At 34.3% G+C, this 18,851-nt stretch overlaps 1 protein-coding gene across 4 annotated transcripts in view; it reads left to right on the top strand.

Moving 5' to 3' along the window:
- Nucleotides 1-18,282, top strand: part of elB (elbow B) — a 69,398-nt gene extending 51,116 nt beyond the window's left edge. For 3 of the 4 annotated variants that reach the window (XM_070633808.1, XM_070633809.1, XM_070633810.1), the window contains exons 3-4: nucleotides 16,125-17,014; nucleotides 17,157-18,282. In XM_070633808.1, the coding sequence (XP_070489909.1) occupies nucleotides 16,125-17,014; nucleotides 17,157-17,532 (1,266 nt within the window). In that variant the 3' untranslated portion in view covers nucleotides 17,533-18,282. The remainder of the gene's footprint in view (nucleotides 1-16,124; nucleotides 17,015-17,156) is intronic. The other variant, XM_070633812.1, reaches the window with a different exon arrangement.
- Nucleotides 18,283-18,851: the final 569 nt, after the last annotated feature.

Genomic DNA, 18,851 nt, shown 5'->3' with positions numbered 1-18,851 from the left:
TTAATTCATTTTCAAACATTATCTTCAATATTGTCAGATTAGTTTTCAATAAATCACTCAAAGGCGACATCGAAGACACAAAAAAATAAGAAGAAGAAGATTTTAAATCCACAGATAACACAAAATTAAAAGCAGTAAATTACAATTAAGATGACAAAAAATTTATTTTTTTATGTCTAATTTTTTGTCATCTATGAAAACTTAATCGTCCATTAATTATCATAAAAATGACTTCTTAGAATCTATTAAGGAAAATATATTGTATGAATAATTTTTTGTAGCTCTTTTTTACGGGTATTAAATGGTGTGCATTTAAGGTTCTTATCAAATAAATTGGATTTAGTTTGAGACTTTTTGGTGCTTATTGGAGAATTTTATGGAGTTTTTATCAACTAGGGATTGGTTGGGTGTGCTAAGGATGCAGCGATCCCTAGAAGGTAGGGTAGCGAACCTTATCATTTATTAAATTGAAATTTGTATGGAATAAAATTGATTTTGTTCCTAAAAATTTGAAAATTTGCCAGAAAGCTCCTCAACTAAAGCTCAATCATCGTTATGACCCCCTCCTGTCTCCTCCAAACAGCCATTTCTTAACTAATTAACAAAATTTTCAGACAAACTCTAACAAGCAATGAGCATTCTTTGATAAAGCATTTATACCACTACGGTATCTAAAAGCGGTCTCTTTGCCTGTTATGGGACTTTAATCCTAACAGACAATGAGGATACTCATCTCAATAAGCGTTCTAATGAGACCTTCCGTGGACAAATTTTATGGAACACTCTAAATTCTCTTCAGAAGTTCCGTAGATCATTAGTCATTAGTCATTACTCTCCCGTAGGTCTAATTATTAACTACACATTATGTTAAGTAGTCCACTCAAAAATTGAGAATCCTCAATATTGTGAGCATACTCATAGGCACGCTCCTTGTCTCTTTGAGTCAAAAAACCAAAAACCCCATCTGTTAATCACCAAAACAATCACAAAATTTCAACACAAGGATCGCGTGTTCATCATTTTTTTGTTTGTTGCGAATTAAATAAAACGATTCACAAAATGACACAGAAAATAAATTAAAAGCGAACTAAGAAGCCATCGGGAGAGGAATCTCACATTAATTTTAGTCGCAACAACTAACGAGCAAGCAAAAAATTTTGGTGAATTAATTTTGATGGTTTTTTTGTGGGTTTTTGGGTCTGAAACGCATGGATAAAGTGGAAAAAAATTGAGATTTTGTCAAAAATTGTGGAATTTTCATGAATAGCGCAGGTTGGTTAATTGGTTTAGTGTCTGGTACCAGGCTGGTGTGACTCTGACGTGGATTTGGAAGTCTGGGACTGAATCAAGCACCAAGTCAGAGGCCTGGAGCCGGATTGAGCAGGATTTGATCAATTAACCACATTGAGCTGAACAGATTCAATCAAAAATTGAAAATTTGACCCAAAACCTGACAAATTCCAATCATAACCCCCAAAAACCACTCAGACAAACTGCTCAAAAAATCCCCCAAAATTAATTCCATCACCAAAACTCTCAAGCAACCAAAAAAAACATCATGAAGATCTTTAAAAGTCGTAAATTAACATTTTTAATCCACAACCGAACACATTAATAAATATTAAACTGAAAATTTATGTGCTACCATCGCCATATTATACGGCTTATAGCCTCTTAAAAATTGAACTGAAGCTGGATGAATGGAGTGGAACTTGGAATATATCTTAATTTATAGCCTCAAATTACACATCATAATAATTTACATTAATTCCCTATCGTTTGTTGTCTCTGCTCTCTGTTTTTTATATTCGTTGTGTGTGTCTCATTGTGACTTATTGTTATAACAAATGGCAAATCATCATCATGATAAGAAGCTTGGTTTTGGTGAAATTTAAGTTCTTATCTTAAATGCCATCTTCCTTCATCAAATATTTAGGATTTGTTTAAGAACTTGAAATTTTTTTTATCACGTGTGGATGTTTACTTGAAACTGAGTTGATTCTATTATTTAGTGAGTCAATAGTTCGCAAAATGTTGTTTGGATAGTAACAAATGTGAGGCACAAGGCGCATTTTTATTTAATTTTAACTGTAATTAACTGTACAATTAATTATGCAGAAGGGATTGAATCGATAGTTTATTTTCAACCTACACACTATTTGTGGATAAGTTGTGCTTTATATTGAATGTCGATGAATAAAATATAGTAGAAGAAAAGTTCTAATGAGCAATAAGTTTGTTTCTAAGTTGAATTAAATACTGTATTTTAATATGTGATTACAATTAGGTTTCAATCTAATTCTATATCACCCTGGATGATTTTCCTCAGCGACACCATGCAGTGGATCACATTTTTTGCCATAATACTTGCATTCTGTTGCTTTCTTTGTACATGTTGGGTTCGGAGATGGTAGGTTGTAAATCTTAATATTCCTACCCTGATTGTCGGGCTGCCATCCTTCAGGCTGGGTTAGAATAGGATTTTAATCGATAATTTTAGGTACATATCGCGTCATAGGGCTAGGAGGTCAGAGGTGCATTTAGTGGTAATAGTGAATATCAAAAAAAAAAAAAGTGTGTACTTAACATTTGGTCAGCTTCGGAGTCAAACTATGGCTTCCTTAATTCCCCATAGTGGGTTTTGCCATAGTATTAGGTCGAAATAAGCCTTCACAGTGCCTCGAGGGCAACTTTACGTCTTATCATTAATATGGTGACTTAGCTTAGTGAACAGGTTGTCCTGTAGAATTTTTTAAAAAATGCCGGCTATCTGGCAGAGCGCATACTCTCTAGAGCAGAGCAAAGTGACTGTTACACTCGACAGCATGCATAAGTACTTAGTATATTTAAGAAAAACGAGCTCTTGGGAGCATGTCCTATGCCTGTTGGGTGCCTGCAAATTAAATAGACTTTATCATTACAGATATAAGATGGAAGTCTACACAATGATGTCTCAAGTCACATTTTTGACGTGTAATGCCATTTGGGGTTGTATATATCCTAGTATCTACATAATTAAGTGCCACAAAGGTTCAAACTGCTCTAACATCGATTACTATTCGTTGAAATGCACGTTGCATGTTACTCTACCTCATAGTAGTAAAATGGTCGTCCAAAACAGTAGCTTGTGGTAAAAAGTGCTCCAATTATTGCCCTAATTCAGCAAACCTCATAAGAAATGAGTTATAATCATAAAATCTCGTTTAATCTTCAAATGCTTAGTATAACTTATCATTTAATGTTGCGAATGAGCTGATCAAAAGACAAAATGCACCACACCAACCTGACCGATCTTAAAAAATATTCCTAAAAAGCATCACCGCTTGATAAAAAAAGAGGAACAACACAAAAAGCAAAATCCACGAGAAAAGAGAGCGATAAATATACCGATTGACTACATAAAAATGTATTACTATTACCGTGAATCCATGGCTTAATGTCAAAATTAATGGCTCATATTTTATCATTTTCGACATATTGGATTTAAATATGAGAATAACTTTTTTTTTTCTTTTTTCCATCCTCATTCAATTTGTTAAAAAAATATTAAAAAATATCGTCGAAATATCGGCGCTCAAAGCTCTTTTCAATATTCAACAATAACAATAATAAACAAATCGATGAAATGAATTTTTTTATAATATATTTATACATCCACAACAACAGCAAAGAAAGAGAGCGCGGCAGCATGAATCGGACACAACAACAAAAAAAAAAGAAGTTTTGTAACATAAAATTCATCTTTTGTTGTTGAATTATTGACAACATGCGCCACATGGTTTAAGTTTAATTGCTTTTATTGTAAAATATGTCCGAATGTTAAAGGAGTAAGAATTATGATGGAGGATATAAATGGTGCCAGTTATTGTTGGATTATGTTTAATAAATTTATAATGAATTATGAAGTTTCTTTTTTTTGGGAAGGCTATAAATGTCGTAGAATGTTCGCTTAATTAGTGAGTTTGGATGTAAAATATTTATTAAAAGATTATAGGGGCTTAGGGATTTGTGGAGATGAACTTATTGTCTTGCTGAGGGATTAAAGTAATTAAAATGTTTTTGAGGTATTTTAAAGCATTTGTGTGAAACATTGTAGCTTTAATTCAACATGCTACGCGGTTATGAAGTAAAAACTAGCCATTTTTGGTATTACACACTCTATTGTATGCACAGTTGAGTGTCATAGATCGTGAGACTTTAATGTTGCAGATCTACTTACAATATAGCAATCTATTTCTGACACATCTCAGATAACTGCACTATTTTAGGGTTATTTGGCCATATATCACCTTCTGATCTACCTAAGACTTGACTACATTTCGTTAATCCTTATGCATGTCATATCCTACACAACATTAAACTTAGCATGCCTAAACACTACTCTTACTTACTTACTTCGATAACTGTACAGATCAACTGTGATCCATGGCCTCCCTCAGATGACGCCTAAAGCTGGTTCTATTGCCGTCTTCCGTCTGTCAATTGCCAATATTAAATGCGATACTGTCTCTATCGACAATTTCCTTTCAGAAGTTCTTTGGTCACACTACTCAAAACTGTTAAAACCTCTTATATAATTCCAAACCTAGCAAATTCTCGGCAACTGCAGACGTATTTACTTACCCACTGAAACCATGCTCCGAATTGTGGCCTAGATTGCTGCAAATTGCCTTCCATCTGACTCTATTGCTGGTCAACTGCAAACCGTATATCTCCTAATATGACTCAGATCATCTTATTAAGCATTTTTTAAGGAAGTCCATCTCAGTCGAAATACACATGGTATAGACACTACCGAAAACCTGATCCCAAACCGACTTGAGTCTGACCTGAGACTGAAATTCATATAATCTGCTCTGAAGTCTTAGTCATCATGCTGGCTTAAGACTTGAATTTCGGTCATTTCTATGCCATGTGTCTTCTGAATTTGATTTGACATTTACCCAGACCGACTTGATTCTTGTATGAGACTTACTTGCTTCCTTTCTTGGCTGAGGCGCATGTTGATCCATTGTCGCGGGAAGAAAACGTCTACAGTCGGCTTTATCATTCGAGAACTTCTGCCAGTTTGGAATGATAAGGATTTGGAGTCCTTTTTTACGCATCAAATCTAGAAATTCTTTGGGTACGCTGGCATAAGCCCTAATTTTTGTCCATTTCTATCCCATGTGCCATCTGGTTCAGATTTCACATTTTACTGTCTATTGACAATTAATAAACATAATATGTATGTACTATCGATTTCAGCAAATTACTTAATTTCAATAATTTCAACATTATTCCAATCAAAAAACCACCAACGAAACTCAATCCCAAAACCCATTAAAAAGCCGCTCAAGCCAACACTTACTCTACATTAATATTCACCACACACAATAATCTTACATAGTAATTTGAAATCAGAATTTTATCGCTTAATTCATCTCAAAATTCTCTCTACTCAGTTTAGTCTAATTCAATTGCCGCAATTGCCAAGTGTGTATATGTACCAGATTGCTGACTATTTCAATATTCGATCTATTGATACGTCAATCAATATCAAAAAGCAATAAATGCGGGCATATACAATAATAATGAAAAATAATATTCGCAATTACTTTAAAACAACTTTTTGAGCGATTCTTTTTATAGACAGTTGTTTTTCTTATGACTTTTATTTCATCAATTTAAGTCTATCTCTCGCACTTCTTTCTAGAGTTTTGTGGAGCTCATTACTCATTACAAGTGAGCTGTCTAGTTTGGGGCTATTTATTCTGGTTTTGTGGTATGTGGATGCACTGAGAGGAAAATTTTTGTGTTGTTTAAGATTTTGATTAAGTGCAGAGCCTGAGGTAAGCTCAGAAAGGAAAATGCTCAGCTTTAATAACACTTAATTTGAAGGACGTTCAGCTTGAAAGACGATCAGGTTGAAGGACGTTCAGCTTGAATGATACTCAATCTAGCAAACAAAAATGCTCATCTTGAGGAATGCTCAGCTTGAGGAACGCAACGCATAAGGAACATCCAGCTTGAGGAATGCTCAGCTTGAGGAATGCTCTGTTTGAGGAAAGCTCAGCTTGAAAAACGTACAGCTTGAGAAACACTCAACTTGAGGAATGCTCAGCTTGGAAAACACTCAACTTGAGGAATGCTCAGCTTAAGGAACGCATAGCTTTAGGAACGTACAGCTTGAAGAATTCTCAGCTTGAGGAATGCTCAGCTTGAGGAATGCTCAGCTTGAGGAATGCTCAGCTTGAGGAATGCTCAGCTTGAAGAATGCTCAGCTTGAGGAATGCTCAGCTTGAGGAGTGCTCAGCTTTTAGAATGCTCAGCTTAAAGGATGTACAGCTTGAGGAATGCTCAGCTTGAAGAACGTACAGCTTGAGGAATATCCAGCTTCCTCCAAATGCTCAGCTTGGGTTTACTTAATTTGAGGGATGCTGACTGTCAGATGTACTAAATTAGGGTGTCCAATCTGAATAGTCGTATGAGAGTCCAGCTTAAGTAATGCTCAGCTTATGAAACGCTCAGCCTTTGTGATGCTCAGCCTTTGTGATGCTCAGCCTATATGACGCTCAGCTTCAATTTTTATTTTTCTCTCAGTGTCTATGACAAAACAATCCTCAAGTTTTTGCACAAATCAAAAGAAGCAAAAAGCGATCATGTTCGCATAAGATCAGTTACTCCAATCGCCATACAAATCACCGACAATCGTCTCGACGTGCGCGCACAAAAGTATGAAAAAATAAAAATAAAAATGCGCGAGTCAAGAGAGTCTGATTGTTGATGATTAAAAAAATTGTTTCATAAATAATGAAAAAAATAAAAAAGTGCTTCATAAGCGTCAAGTGACGTTTTGAGAAATGAATGATTCTCTTAATTCACGTAAATTGAGATATAATCGCATGCTTTGTACTTATTTGCCGTCTTGTATAACTTGTATGTGCCGGCAAGCCTTCACAAAAAAAAAATGTGATTTAAACCCACTCTTAATGCTTTTAATGAGTTTGAAATTTTTTCTCTCTCTATCTCGTTTTACACTGCAAAATGCCAATTGCTTATAAATATAATGGTGATGTTAATTAATAATAAATTGAAGAGAAAAATCACGAAGAAGAAAATGTAAAAAGAAGGAAAGAAAAATAACGGAAAAAGTTGGTGATGTTTTTGAGGTTATGAGGGGTTTGGACGCAATTATATAAACGGATTTGACGCTCAGCTTGATAAATTTATTGATTGATGCTTAGCCTGAGGAACGAATGAATTGACATTTAGTATGAGTAACGAATGTATTGACGTTTGAAAAATTCATGGTTTAAGATCAACCTGACATTCAGCTTAAAAAAAACGCATGGATTGAAGCTCAGTGTGAAAAATGCATGGATTGACGGTCAGCCTAAAAACTAGTATATTGAGATTTAGTCTAAAAGACGCATGAAGTAAGGCTCAGCTTGAAGAACGCAAGGATTGATACTCAATCTGAAAAATGTATAGATTGACGCTCAGCTTTAAAAATTCATGGATTGACACTCAGACTGAAAAATTGCATGAAGCGACGCTCAGCTTGAGAAAACACATGAATTTACGCAAAGCCTGGCAGTCTTAAAATTTCATTAATGGACACTCAGCCTGAAAAGCTTGTAGATATCAGACATTCAGTCTGAAAAACACATGAATTGATGCTCAGCTTGAGAAAACGCATGCATTGATGCTCAGCCTTAAAAATTCATGAATTGAAACTCAGCCTGAAAAACTCATGGATTGACATTAGTTTAAAATGCATGGATTGATGTTCAATCTGAAAAACGCATAGATTGACTCTCAGCTTCAAAAACGCATGAATTGACACTCAGACAAACCGCGTACCCCACAAACTCCTCGTCATTCAAAATTCTCACCGCACTGAAAAAACAAAACACAAGTCAAAGTCAATTAATTACCATTATTGCTTTATAGCTTTCCAATTATTGTGGATAAAATATTGTAAAGCTGTTAATTGATGCGAACAATAAGACAACACACAAACTCAACAATGAGATGAATAGTGTGGCCTGTCTGATTGTATTCTCATTGTACACAATTTAATTGTCGGGGCTGAATGAATAAAAAAAAATTGTGAAATATGAAACAAAAAGTCGAGATAATCAAAATAAATTAAATGTAATGTTTCAATCTCGTTTGTGCTTGTTTTCTCGACTGTTTGTGCTTTATTCATATAATTTTTTAATTATGACAATTGGCATATTTAACATTACAAATTTATAATAGTAGAAGGATGGTTAGGGTGTGGACGATTGGGATTGGGAGGGTATTTGTGTTGATTTATCGTGACCTTTGCTTTCTTTACATTCCCATGGATATTTTGATGGGTTTATTTGGATCTGAGAAGTCTGTCAAGGCTCTGTAGTGTTTGCTAAGCTCTAGAGAGTCTGTTAAGGCTCTAGAGAGTCTGTTAAGGCTCTAGAGAGTCTGCTCAAGCTCTAGAGAGTCTGTTAAGGCTCTAGAGAGTCTGTTAAGGCTCTAGAGAGTCTGTTAAGGCTCTAGAGAGTCTGTTAAGGCTCTAGAGAGTCTGTTAAGGCTCTAGAGAGTCTGTTAAGGCTCTAGAGAGTCTGTTAAGGCTCTAGAGAGTCTGTTAAGGCTCTAGAGAGTCTGTTAAGGCTCTAGAGAGTCTGTTAAGGCTCTAGAGAGTCTGTTAAGGCTCTAGAGAGTCTGTTAAAGCTCTAGAGAGTCTGCTCAAGCTCTAGAGAGTCTGCTCAAGCTCTAGAGAGTCTGCTCAAGCTCTAGAGAGTCTGCTAAGGCTCTAGAGAGTCTGCTAAGGCTCTAGAGAGTCTGCTAAGGCTCTAGAGAGTCTGCTAAGGCTCTAGAGAGTCTGCTAAGGCTCTAGAGAGTCTGCTAAGGCTCTAGAGAGTCTGCTAAGGCTCTGCAGAGTCTGTTAAGGCTCGATAAATTCAAGTTTCCCACCCTAGCTTCAACAAAACTTCCCATGTGATTAAACCGATTAATAATAAAAATGTTAATTGAAACGTTAAGCACTTAAAACTGTGAATAGGAAAAGAAACAAGTAATAACACTAAACCGATTTCAAATCCACCTTATGAGAAACAATAAAAATTGTTGAATTATTTAAAAGTGTGTGAATAATTAAATAAAAGCTGTTTAAAAAAAATTCAATAAGTCTTAAATCGATTGCATTACTAATTAACGAATTGTTTGTTAAGTCAATAAATTTTGTGATTTTATTGGACTTGTTTAAGACTTGTTAAAGTAAATTGAATTGTTAGTTTGTGAGAAATTGAATTGTTTATGGTGTTAAATTGGATGTGAAAATTGGGATTTTTTTGAGGATGTTGAGAAGTGAGTTTGGATGTGATTAGAATGGGAATTGAAGGGTTTTAGGTCAAATTTTGGTAGAAACGTTCAATTTTCAATTAGATTTGTGAATTTTTGACCAAAAAAATAAAAATTGGAATTTTTTGTAATTTTCGAACCCAAAAAATTGTCAAAAAATTCTAAAATCCACTCCCAAAATTACAATGTCAGCCCAAAGACTCGACACGATGCTACTTAAAGTAATTTCAACAAAATTTATTGCCAAAAAGGCCTGATTGCATAAACAAGTAATTGTTAATGATTTTATCAACCCCTTAAAAACCTACAATTTGCAATTTTTTACCTCCATTAATTCCATTTTTCCCCTTTTGAACTTCCATAAAGGAAAATTTTCTTGTCTTTTTTTTGTAAGAAATAAAGAAACATAAAAAATGACTTCAACTTTGCATTTTAATTCCTTTTTTGCGTCTCTTTTGCTCGTTTTTCTTAATTTATTAATTCATTTGATTCCATTAATCTTCTTTCCTCCTTCCATTCTCAGCAGTTCTTTTTTATTTTCGGCAATTTTTCTTTCATTCTCGGCCTTCTTTTGGAGTTTTTTTTTTAAATAAGAAATATTGAAATGGAACATGCACTTTTTATGCTCAATTCTTCTTCTTTAGTTCCTTGTGAAATTTTTTAATATTCTAAAATTGAAAAAAAAAATAAAAAATTATTTACAAAATTAGCAGATTATTTTCATGACTTTAAGGATTTGAACCTTTTACAATTATTGAAATTGGCACTTTTTTCACAATTTAATTAATTTTGACATGTTTTTCATGGCAAATTTTGAAATGTGTTATGACAAAAATGCATAAAAAATTGAACTTTATTTGGCATTTCTTTAATTCAATTCCCTCAAAACATCATAATTTACACCGAAACCTTTCGACACCTCACCTAAGGGTGCCATCATTTCTCATCCTTTCTTCTCTTCAGCAATCCATTACATTGTATGTTGATTTCATTTCAATTCACTTAATCATTTTGGTATAAATTTATGAAATGCATAAATAAGAACCAAACTTAAAAAGAATAAAAAATTGAGTCAGTTAAAGTGAGATGGCGATAGAAAAACTTATGCAATATAACAAGCAAGGAAGGGAGAGAGAGGGAGATAGAGCAGTAAATGATGATAATTAAACAATAAATCATTCGACAAAAAGCCATAAATAAAATCAATTAGATTCATAAATTTTTATTATATTTTGAACTGTTTTTTGAGAATGAAAAAAAGTTAAATAAAAGAATTGGGAAAGTTTGAGTTGAAAAATTGAGGTTTAAAATGGGAATAAAGTGCATTTTTTGGGGGAGATGAATGGGTTGAGTTTTTAGAGATTGATCTTTTTGGAACATAAAAGCAGGTTATGGGTCGGTTAGGGTTGTTTTGGGTCGGTTAGGGTTGTTTTGGGTCAGTTAGGGTTGTCTTGGGTCGGTTAGGGTTGTCTGGGTCGATTAGGATTGCTTTGGGTCGGTTAGGGTTGATTTGGGTCAGTTAAGGTTGTTTTGGGTCGGTTAGGGTTGTTTTGGGTCGGTTAGGGTTGTTTTGGGTCGATTTGGGTTGTTCTGCCTCTACAGCTAGTAAATTGAGACACACCAGATCATTGACTTGACCAAGAGCTTGAAGTTGACCTTTTTGTTCAAAATTCAAGTCGTCTTCGAGCTCTAGCAACATCAAATTGATCTTAGAGCTTAATACGGCAACCCAAAGAAGGATGGACCTGAAGTCGGTGATCTGATAAGCGACAAAACCTGTCTTTTGCCAATTCTACTCAACAATGACCCCCAAAACAACCTTAACAATCCCAAAAAATCCACAAAACCACAAACACATCAGCTCTTATTCTCAAACTTCCTTCTCATTCCGACCTCATCATTCTCCCATAAACCCATTAAAATACATAAAAAAGAAGTTCAACAATGTAAAAAATTTTCCCTGCAAGTAAAAAAACATAAAATTATCACAGCATAACAATCAGCATAAAGTAACCATTCCTTGCCCTTTTTTCGTACAACATAAATAAGCATAAAAAGCAAGACACATTTAAGTAACCTTAACTTATCTTTATTACCTCTCTCACTCAGTGTTTTTTATTTTCTTTTTTTTTCGTTTATTCTCTTTAATGTTGTTGCTTATGTGAATGACTATAAAGCATTATTTATTTCATGCTGTTTATGCAGTTTTTAAGAAAGCTGAAAAAATATTTTTTTGTACTTAAAAGGAAGGAAAAAAAATGAAATTGTAATTTATTGTTATGTTGTAAATTTTGTTTTTAAATTAAGTGAGAAAAAACATGGAGATAAGAACATTGGAGGAGGAATCGGAATCTAGGAAGTGAAATTTTTTGAAGGAATTAAATTGGAGAATTTTGACATTATTTTTCAAAAAGGAAAATTTCTTATAAAAATTGAAATTTTTTAAAAATAATTGTTGATATTTTGAGGATTAGCATGGATGACAAGCTTTCAGGAGCATACCCAGCAGGCATACCCAATCTTTTCTATTTTTGAACAGAATTCTTCAATTTACTAGAATTTTTCAAGACAAAAGGTCGAAAATAAGACATTGAGCCATCGTTTTGTCAAGATAATGTGTAATTTCAGGCTGAATTTAGCTTTAGACCTACCAAAATCAGCCCTAGAACCGGTTTTTCTCATTATTCTCTCTTAACTGACTTGAACTGAATCTATGGATTAAATGACAACTCTCAACTTGGACAATCTGAATTTATTCTAAATTAAATCATGACTAAAGCCCCCTAAAGCCCCCTAACAGGCAAATAGACTGCTTTTAGGTACCGTATAGGTATTTCTGTATGATGAAAGCATGCTCACTTACTTACTTCGCTGGTCGTACAGATCAATTGTGATCCATGACCTCCCATATGTTAGGGGTCATCCACCATCAAAATCCATCATCACAACTACCATTCCATCCCTAAATCCACATCATTCTCTAAAAAACTCAAAAACAGTTGAAAACGTACAAAATTTTTACAAAAATAAATAATACATTTCAACCGTATCTCATTCAGTGTCAATTTCAATCAAATTTCAATGATTTATGTCCCAATAAAAATCATTTTATTTCATTTTCTCTCACCAGATACTTTGAGCAATAAGCAATAACTTTTATATTTTTTTTTCACTTTGTTCCATCTTCTAATGGCCTTGCAATGTATTTTGTTATGAGGTCTGTTTTTATTAGCGCGTTTTTCATCTTGTAGGGTTGAATATAATGTGATACTTTAAAGTTAAGAATGAAGCGATGATTTAAGTTGGAATCATGAAACACTCGATAGTCAAATATGAAGCTGTGCTTTAAAATTGAGTGCAAATTGACATTCTAAAGATAAGTCAAAAAGCAACACTTTAAAAACAATCAAAAACAATGTTTCAAAGACAATCAAAAGCAATGCTTCAAATTCAATCAAAAGCAATGCTTCAAAGACAATCAAAAGCAATGCTTCAAAGACAATCAAAAGCAATGCTTCAAAGACAATCAAAAGCAATGCTTCAAAGACAATCAAAAGCAATGCTTCAAAGACAATCAAAAGCAATGCTTCAAAGAAAATCAAAAGCAATGTTTCAAAATCTATCAAAAACAATGTTTCAAAATCTTTCAAAAGCAATGCTTCAAAGTCAATCAAAAGCAATGCTTCAAAGACAATCAAAAGCAATGCTTCAAAATCAATCAAAATTAATGCTTTTAAAATCAATCAAGCCCAGTATAAAACGAGCTAATCATCCACATAATTCTAGTCCTATCCACACGACATTTCTCTTTTAAAATTATTAATTGAAGTCTCTCAATAATACAACCAATAAATAATAATGATACACATCGCACATATTGGTTTGAAATTTTAATTTATTACCATTAAAAATCAAAAATTTATGGCTCAGTCATTCATCATTACTCGTTAACCTGAGCCACATATGCATATATAGTTAGTGAGGATGGGAAATTGAGTATATAACAAGATTCAAAGTGAGAACATAAGCTTGTAAAATATGACTTATGAATTATAAACTGTCTGTTTTGCATCATAAATTTAATACAAAAAAAAGAGAATTTTTCTTCTTCATGATACTTTTGCGCTATATACCGGCAATGAGTGTCCATACATACAGACATAAATCTCATTATTATTATTATTATTATTATTTTGCAGATGAGAAAATGAGCAGTAACAGCAATTTTCAGTTATAAGGATGAAAATTTATTGCTTAAACTTACTGACAAAGACCTGCATTATTATCACATACACCATGTCGCACTGTCCCCCCCTATACATATATCCATTTAAAAAGCAATTCAATTAAAATTTATTGCCATTTAGTCGTAATGGATGGTTGTTTTTGGGTGAATGGGTTGATTTTGGGACAGTTTGTTTACTGGGAAGTGAATAGATTATTGTTAGGTTGTCGACTGGTTTGTATTGGAGGATGAGGAGTTAGAGATGAATTAGGGATGTTGGGAGAAATGTTTTGAGGGGGAAAGGGGGTTCAAACATAGAGATTTTGGTGTAAAACACTTCTTTTTGACCCAAATGTCCCTTCTTCATATCTAGTGCCATTATATGCATATAAGTTGCTTTCTTTGTGCACATTGATTCCTAAAATGGTAGATTGTAAGCCTTACCATCCCTAGCCTGACTGTGGGAGATACCGCCTTTAGAACTCTTAGGACTTTTAGATAATTCAACGAAATAATCTAAAAATACGCGAGTGTCTAAAAAATTGTACTTGAGTTTCAAATCCCCCGTTTTGGTGCCAAACGGCTTCCCTCCCTTAAAATGTCATTACTAATAACTACTAGTATTAATATCAAGCCCTAAATACAACAATAATTCAACATAATACTACAAAAACGCATAAAGTTTCAAAAATAGTGAGCTTGGGTGTAAAATCCCGCTTTTGGTACCCAAAAAGCCCCCCTTCTTAAATACCCCCTGCTAATAACCTCTAGGGCCCAAAATAACCTCTAAATTGAACAATAATTCAACAAAATGCCCCAAAAATGCGCCTCAATTGCCTTAAAATCTAAGACAATTTCAATTAAACCCATTAGTTCTTCCTCAATATATCAAGAACCTCCTAATAATTCACATAAGAAAAGAAAAGCAAATTTCTTTAAGAAATGACACAACCAAGGGCAGGGACGGGAAAGGAGGACAATAAAAATTGTCATTGCATTTAACATTTTAATATTATAAATTTTATATATATATTCCTCTATACTGAGGCTAACACCATTTCTACCACTTCCAACATTACGCGTAATTTATGATCATTGTTAGTAGCACAACCGTAAATTGCTACATAAAACTTATTTTCCTCTCTCTGTCATGTTTTATATATTTGCAATGCCTTTATTTCTCTCTCTCCTTTGGGTAATTTAATGCTAATACAGAAAAATTGTTCTGTGTGTTTTTTTTGTTAATAATAATAATGACAATAATGGCAGAAGTGGTACTAAAAGGAGTATTGAAAATAAAATTTATTGCGTAATTTTAATGAACCATTAATTGTTTTTTTTTTTGGAAGTGAAGGAGATATTGTTGAAATTTAACACTTGAAATTGCGAGCAATAACTTTAAATTTTATTTTGACTTTTGAGATGGAATGGGAAAAAGGGAAAGGTGTGAGTAATTAGAGGTAAAGCTGCTGGTTTACTCCTCATTTGTGTCAATTCAGTAAAATTCGTTCTAATTTTGCTTAAATTTGTCTAAATTTAGATGATGATTCCTGCTCCAATTCAGCTCAAAGGTGTCTCAATTCGGATGAATTTGCTCCGATTTAGCTCAAATTTGTCTGAATTCAGCACAAATTTGTCTCAATTTAGCAAAAATTTGTCTCAATTCAGCTTTGGTTTCAATTCAGCAAACTTGCCTAATTTGTCTAATTTGCTTTAATTCAACTTGATGAGCCTAACATAGCTGGCCTAACTTCTGATAAGGTTGCGATAGATTAAAATGACCCTTTGTGCTCTATATTTGTTCTGTTTAGTAAAATTCCGTCAAATCTTCCCTAAAATAGATGATCTAACCTTAATTTAGCTTAAATTGGCGTCGTATACGATTGTTTAGCATTAACTTAGCTCGAATCTGCTCTATATAAGCTTTTTTAGCATTAATTTAGCTCAATTTAGTTCCATATCAGCCAGTGTTACTCCAATTCAACTTATCTTGCACTATTTGAGTGAATTTTAACTTCAAATCACCAAATTTGCCTCAATTTACCTAATCTAACATCAATGTAGCCTAATTTGATCCAAATTCAGCCAGTTTAGCTTTACTTTAACAGCATTTAGTTCAATTCAGCTTGCATTACCTCAATTCAGTAGAATTTGGCACAATTTGGTTAATATAACCTTAATTTGATTCAAATTTGCCTCAATTTGCCATAGTTTACCTCATTGAGCCTGAATGATGATCCTGATTTAAATGAGTCTGACCTAATTCAAACTCAATTTAGCTCCATTTCCGCTATTCTAACCTCAATTTACTCCAATTCTACAACATCTACCGCTAGAAAAAGCAGTTTACCTCCCATGAAAGAAAACTTACAAAACCTGCAAAAAGGATTACAGACAATTTATTTTAAAATAATCACAAAACAGCAACAGCAACAAAACAATCAAGAAATAAAATTTATGGTGCAGGTTAATTAACAGCAATTGCAGCTATTACAGCAAATCTCACAATTAATTGTCATTAATTAATTAATTTAAATTAATTTTTTCATTTCTTTTCCTTCTCTCTTTACAGTTTGACACAAAGTCAAGTCCATTAGCACTTTTAGCACAGACATGTAGTGCCATAGGCTCCGATGCAACACCAAATCCAAAATTACTTGCAAATATTGAGAAAAGTAATAAAATGCGCGATAAAATATCAACATCACCAAGCGGAAGTCTTAATGGCAGTTCACCAAATGACTTTAAGTCAAGTTTTAAGCCATATGAGTCGAGTGTACGTGACAATGATATGCCCGATGATTTACGAGTAGCGAGTCGACTTAAAGCAGCAAATGTAAATGCAAAAGTGATAACATCACCGCATACAAATGGCATTGAACGATGTGAATCAACAGCAAGTACAAGTTCACAGCATACGAGAAAGTCACCGCCATCGGCATCGCCAAAGACGACAAATGATAAATCAAATTCAAATTCATCAAGTGCCTCACACAAGTCAACGACACCAACATCCGTAGAAGCTCAACAACAGAAATCACATATAGATAAGGATATTGCAGCACTGAGGAGTTTAGCAGCTGCTAGTCCATATTCAACGATGCCTTATCTTAACGGATATCCTTATGGTCCCGGGCCTTATGCAAATCCAATGGATCTCATAGCACAACATCAGACAATGCTTAAAGCTGCTGCATTAAATCCATATCTTAATTATGCACGAATGAAGGCAGCATCAAGTGCTGCGGATATGATGATGGGAATGTGCCGGGATCCATATTGTACGGGATGTAGTTTAGGATCACATATGATGGCTAATAAAAATGGTGCTGGAAGTGCATGTCCACCTGGATGTACATGCGATCATTCAATGAGTAAGGCTATGGCTTCTAATCCGGCTGCTGCGATGGCTTATCATGCACAATTAGCTCAACTTGCTGCTGCTTCTCAGATGCCGTATGTGTAAGTAGATTTTTGTGTTTTTATGGGATGTTGCATGCGACATGCTGGACATAAAGATTAAAAAATTGAATTTTAATGAATATTTGATGAAAATTTTGAGGAACTATCCGAAAAATAAGCAGAATCACTGTAAATTAATTAGAAATTTCTATCCTTACAGCTGTAATTGGGTGGGACCAGACTCAAGTTATTGTGGAAAGAGATTCTCAGCATCAGATGACCTATTTCAACATCTGAGAGCCGAACATACAGGAAATGCAATTCCGGATGCCCTCCTCAATGCCTCATCCGCATCAACAAACTCATTACTTGCTGCATTTCCACGAACATATCCAACACCACCATTGAGTCCCCTATCAAGTGCACGCTATCATCCGTACAGTAAAAATCCACTTCTTCCACCGCCTGGCGCATCATCACTCGCTGGACTACTTCCACCTCATCCATCACTTGCTCCATATTTTTCACCATATGCTGCTCTCTATCCACGAATGAGTTCGTCCAATTTACAACCATAAAACTACATGTGGATGGGTGAAAAAGAGAGAGGTGATGACAAGACATGACAGTTGGCAGTATGAATCTTGCTGTGTTTGTGTAAAAAAAAAATTTACTGTATGTTTATATGTTTCACGCTCAGTCGGTAGCAGTGAATTGCATTTTTGCTGACAACAGCTTGACATGTGTATATAATTAATTAACTAAAGCAAAAAAAATACTTTTTAAATTTTTTTTTTAAAAAGAAATGAGAGAATCATGCTTTGCGTATGGAAAGTAATATTTTTAAGGCAGTAAATGAGAAATGGAAGTGAATTTTTTTTGCTTCTCGATTGTTGATCATGTGGAATCAAAATGATGAGTTTGGGTTCGGAAAATTGTTTATGAAATGGAAAATTTTTATGAAGAATGGGAGAGAATTTTGAGCTGATTTGAGGATTAAGACGATAGATTTTCCAACTTTGCACATTGCATGACCTAGGGTATATCAGTACAATGTTGCTAACCGCAATTTGTGTGTCACGAATCACACAAAACGAGTTGACATGACTTGAACAGGGAAAAGGCACACAAAGCAAACTAGACTTTCTCTGGGATTGAATCCAGGACGTTAGGATTGATAGACTGACACTTTAGCCACTTCGCCATATCTGCTTTAACGACCTTCGAGTTAACACACCAAATTTGGGGTGAAGAGCTTCCTATTAGTCTACAGATGCATTTTACTCGAACAGCACAATACCGAGCGACCCAAATGAAAAAGTGGAGGAGCCCACGGAGCTTTTAAGGCAGCTTCCATTTGGTATTAATAAAAGAGGTTAAATAGAGCCTTAAAAGCTCCGTGATGAAGCCTTTTTCATTTGTGTCGGTCGGGAAAATGGAGACGTAGCAGTGCCCTAGTGAACACATTGTATTGTTGGGGTTACCGATTAAAATTCGTCATATCCATTGCTTTAGCTCAGTAGTGAACAACCTGGGTGCTGCCAAAAATGTCATGAGTCGTATGCCTAGTGTGGTTTTAATTGAGAATTACCACCAAGGTGTCCCGCGAAAAATAGAACGTTGCCCATTACTACTTTAGTTTGAATAAATTTATTTAGGTCAATATCCTAATTCATCTAAATTTCAATATTCTAATTCAGATTTTCAAGCACGATAACGACCTTTAAGGGCATTTTGAACATGTAAGGGCTATGGACCACTATAGTGTCAAGCTGAACTAAATTGATCCATTTATAATGTCTTTTGATTCATATTCTTGAAGGGCTTACCCTAATACAATGCGATTGCGATTATTAATCTGTTGTACAACCTTTAGAGACCTACATTTTACAGTGGG

This window comes from Chironomus tepperi, unplaced genomic scaffold (genome assembly GCF_022539635.2).
Source record: "Chironomus tepperi strain 1889 unplaced genomic scaffold, CSIRO-AGI_Ctep_v1 contig_81, whole genome shotgun sequence".
In the NCBI taxonomy this organism is placed as follows: Eukaryota; Metazoa; Arthropoda; class Insecta; order Diptera; family Chironomidae; genus Chironomus; species Chironomus tepperi.
This window is presented reverse-complemented; position numbering and strand designations above follow the sequence as displayed.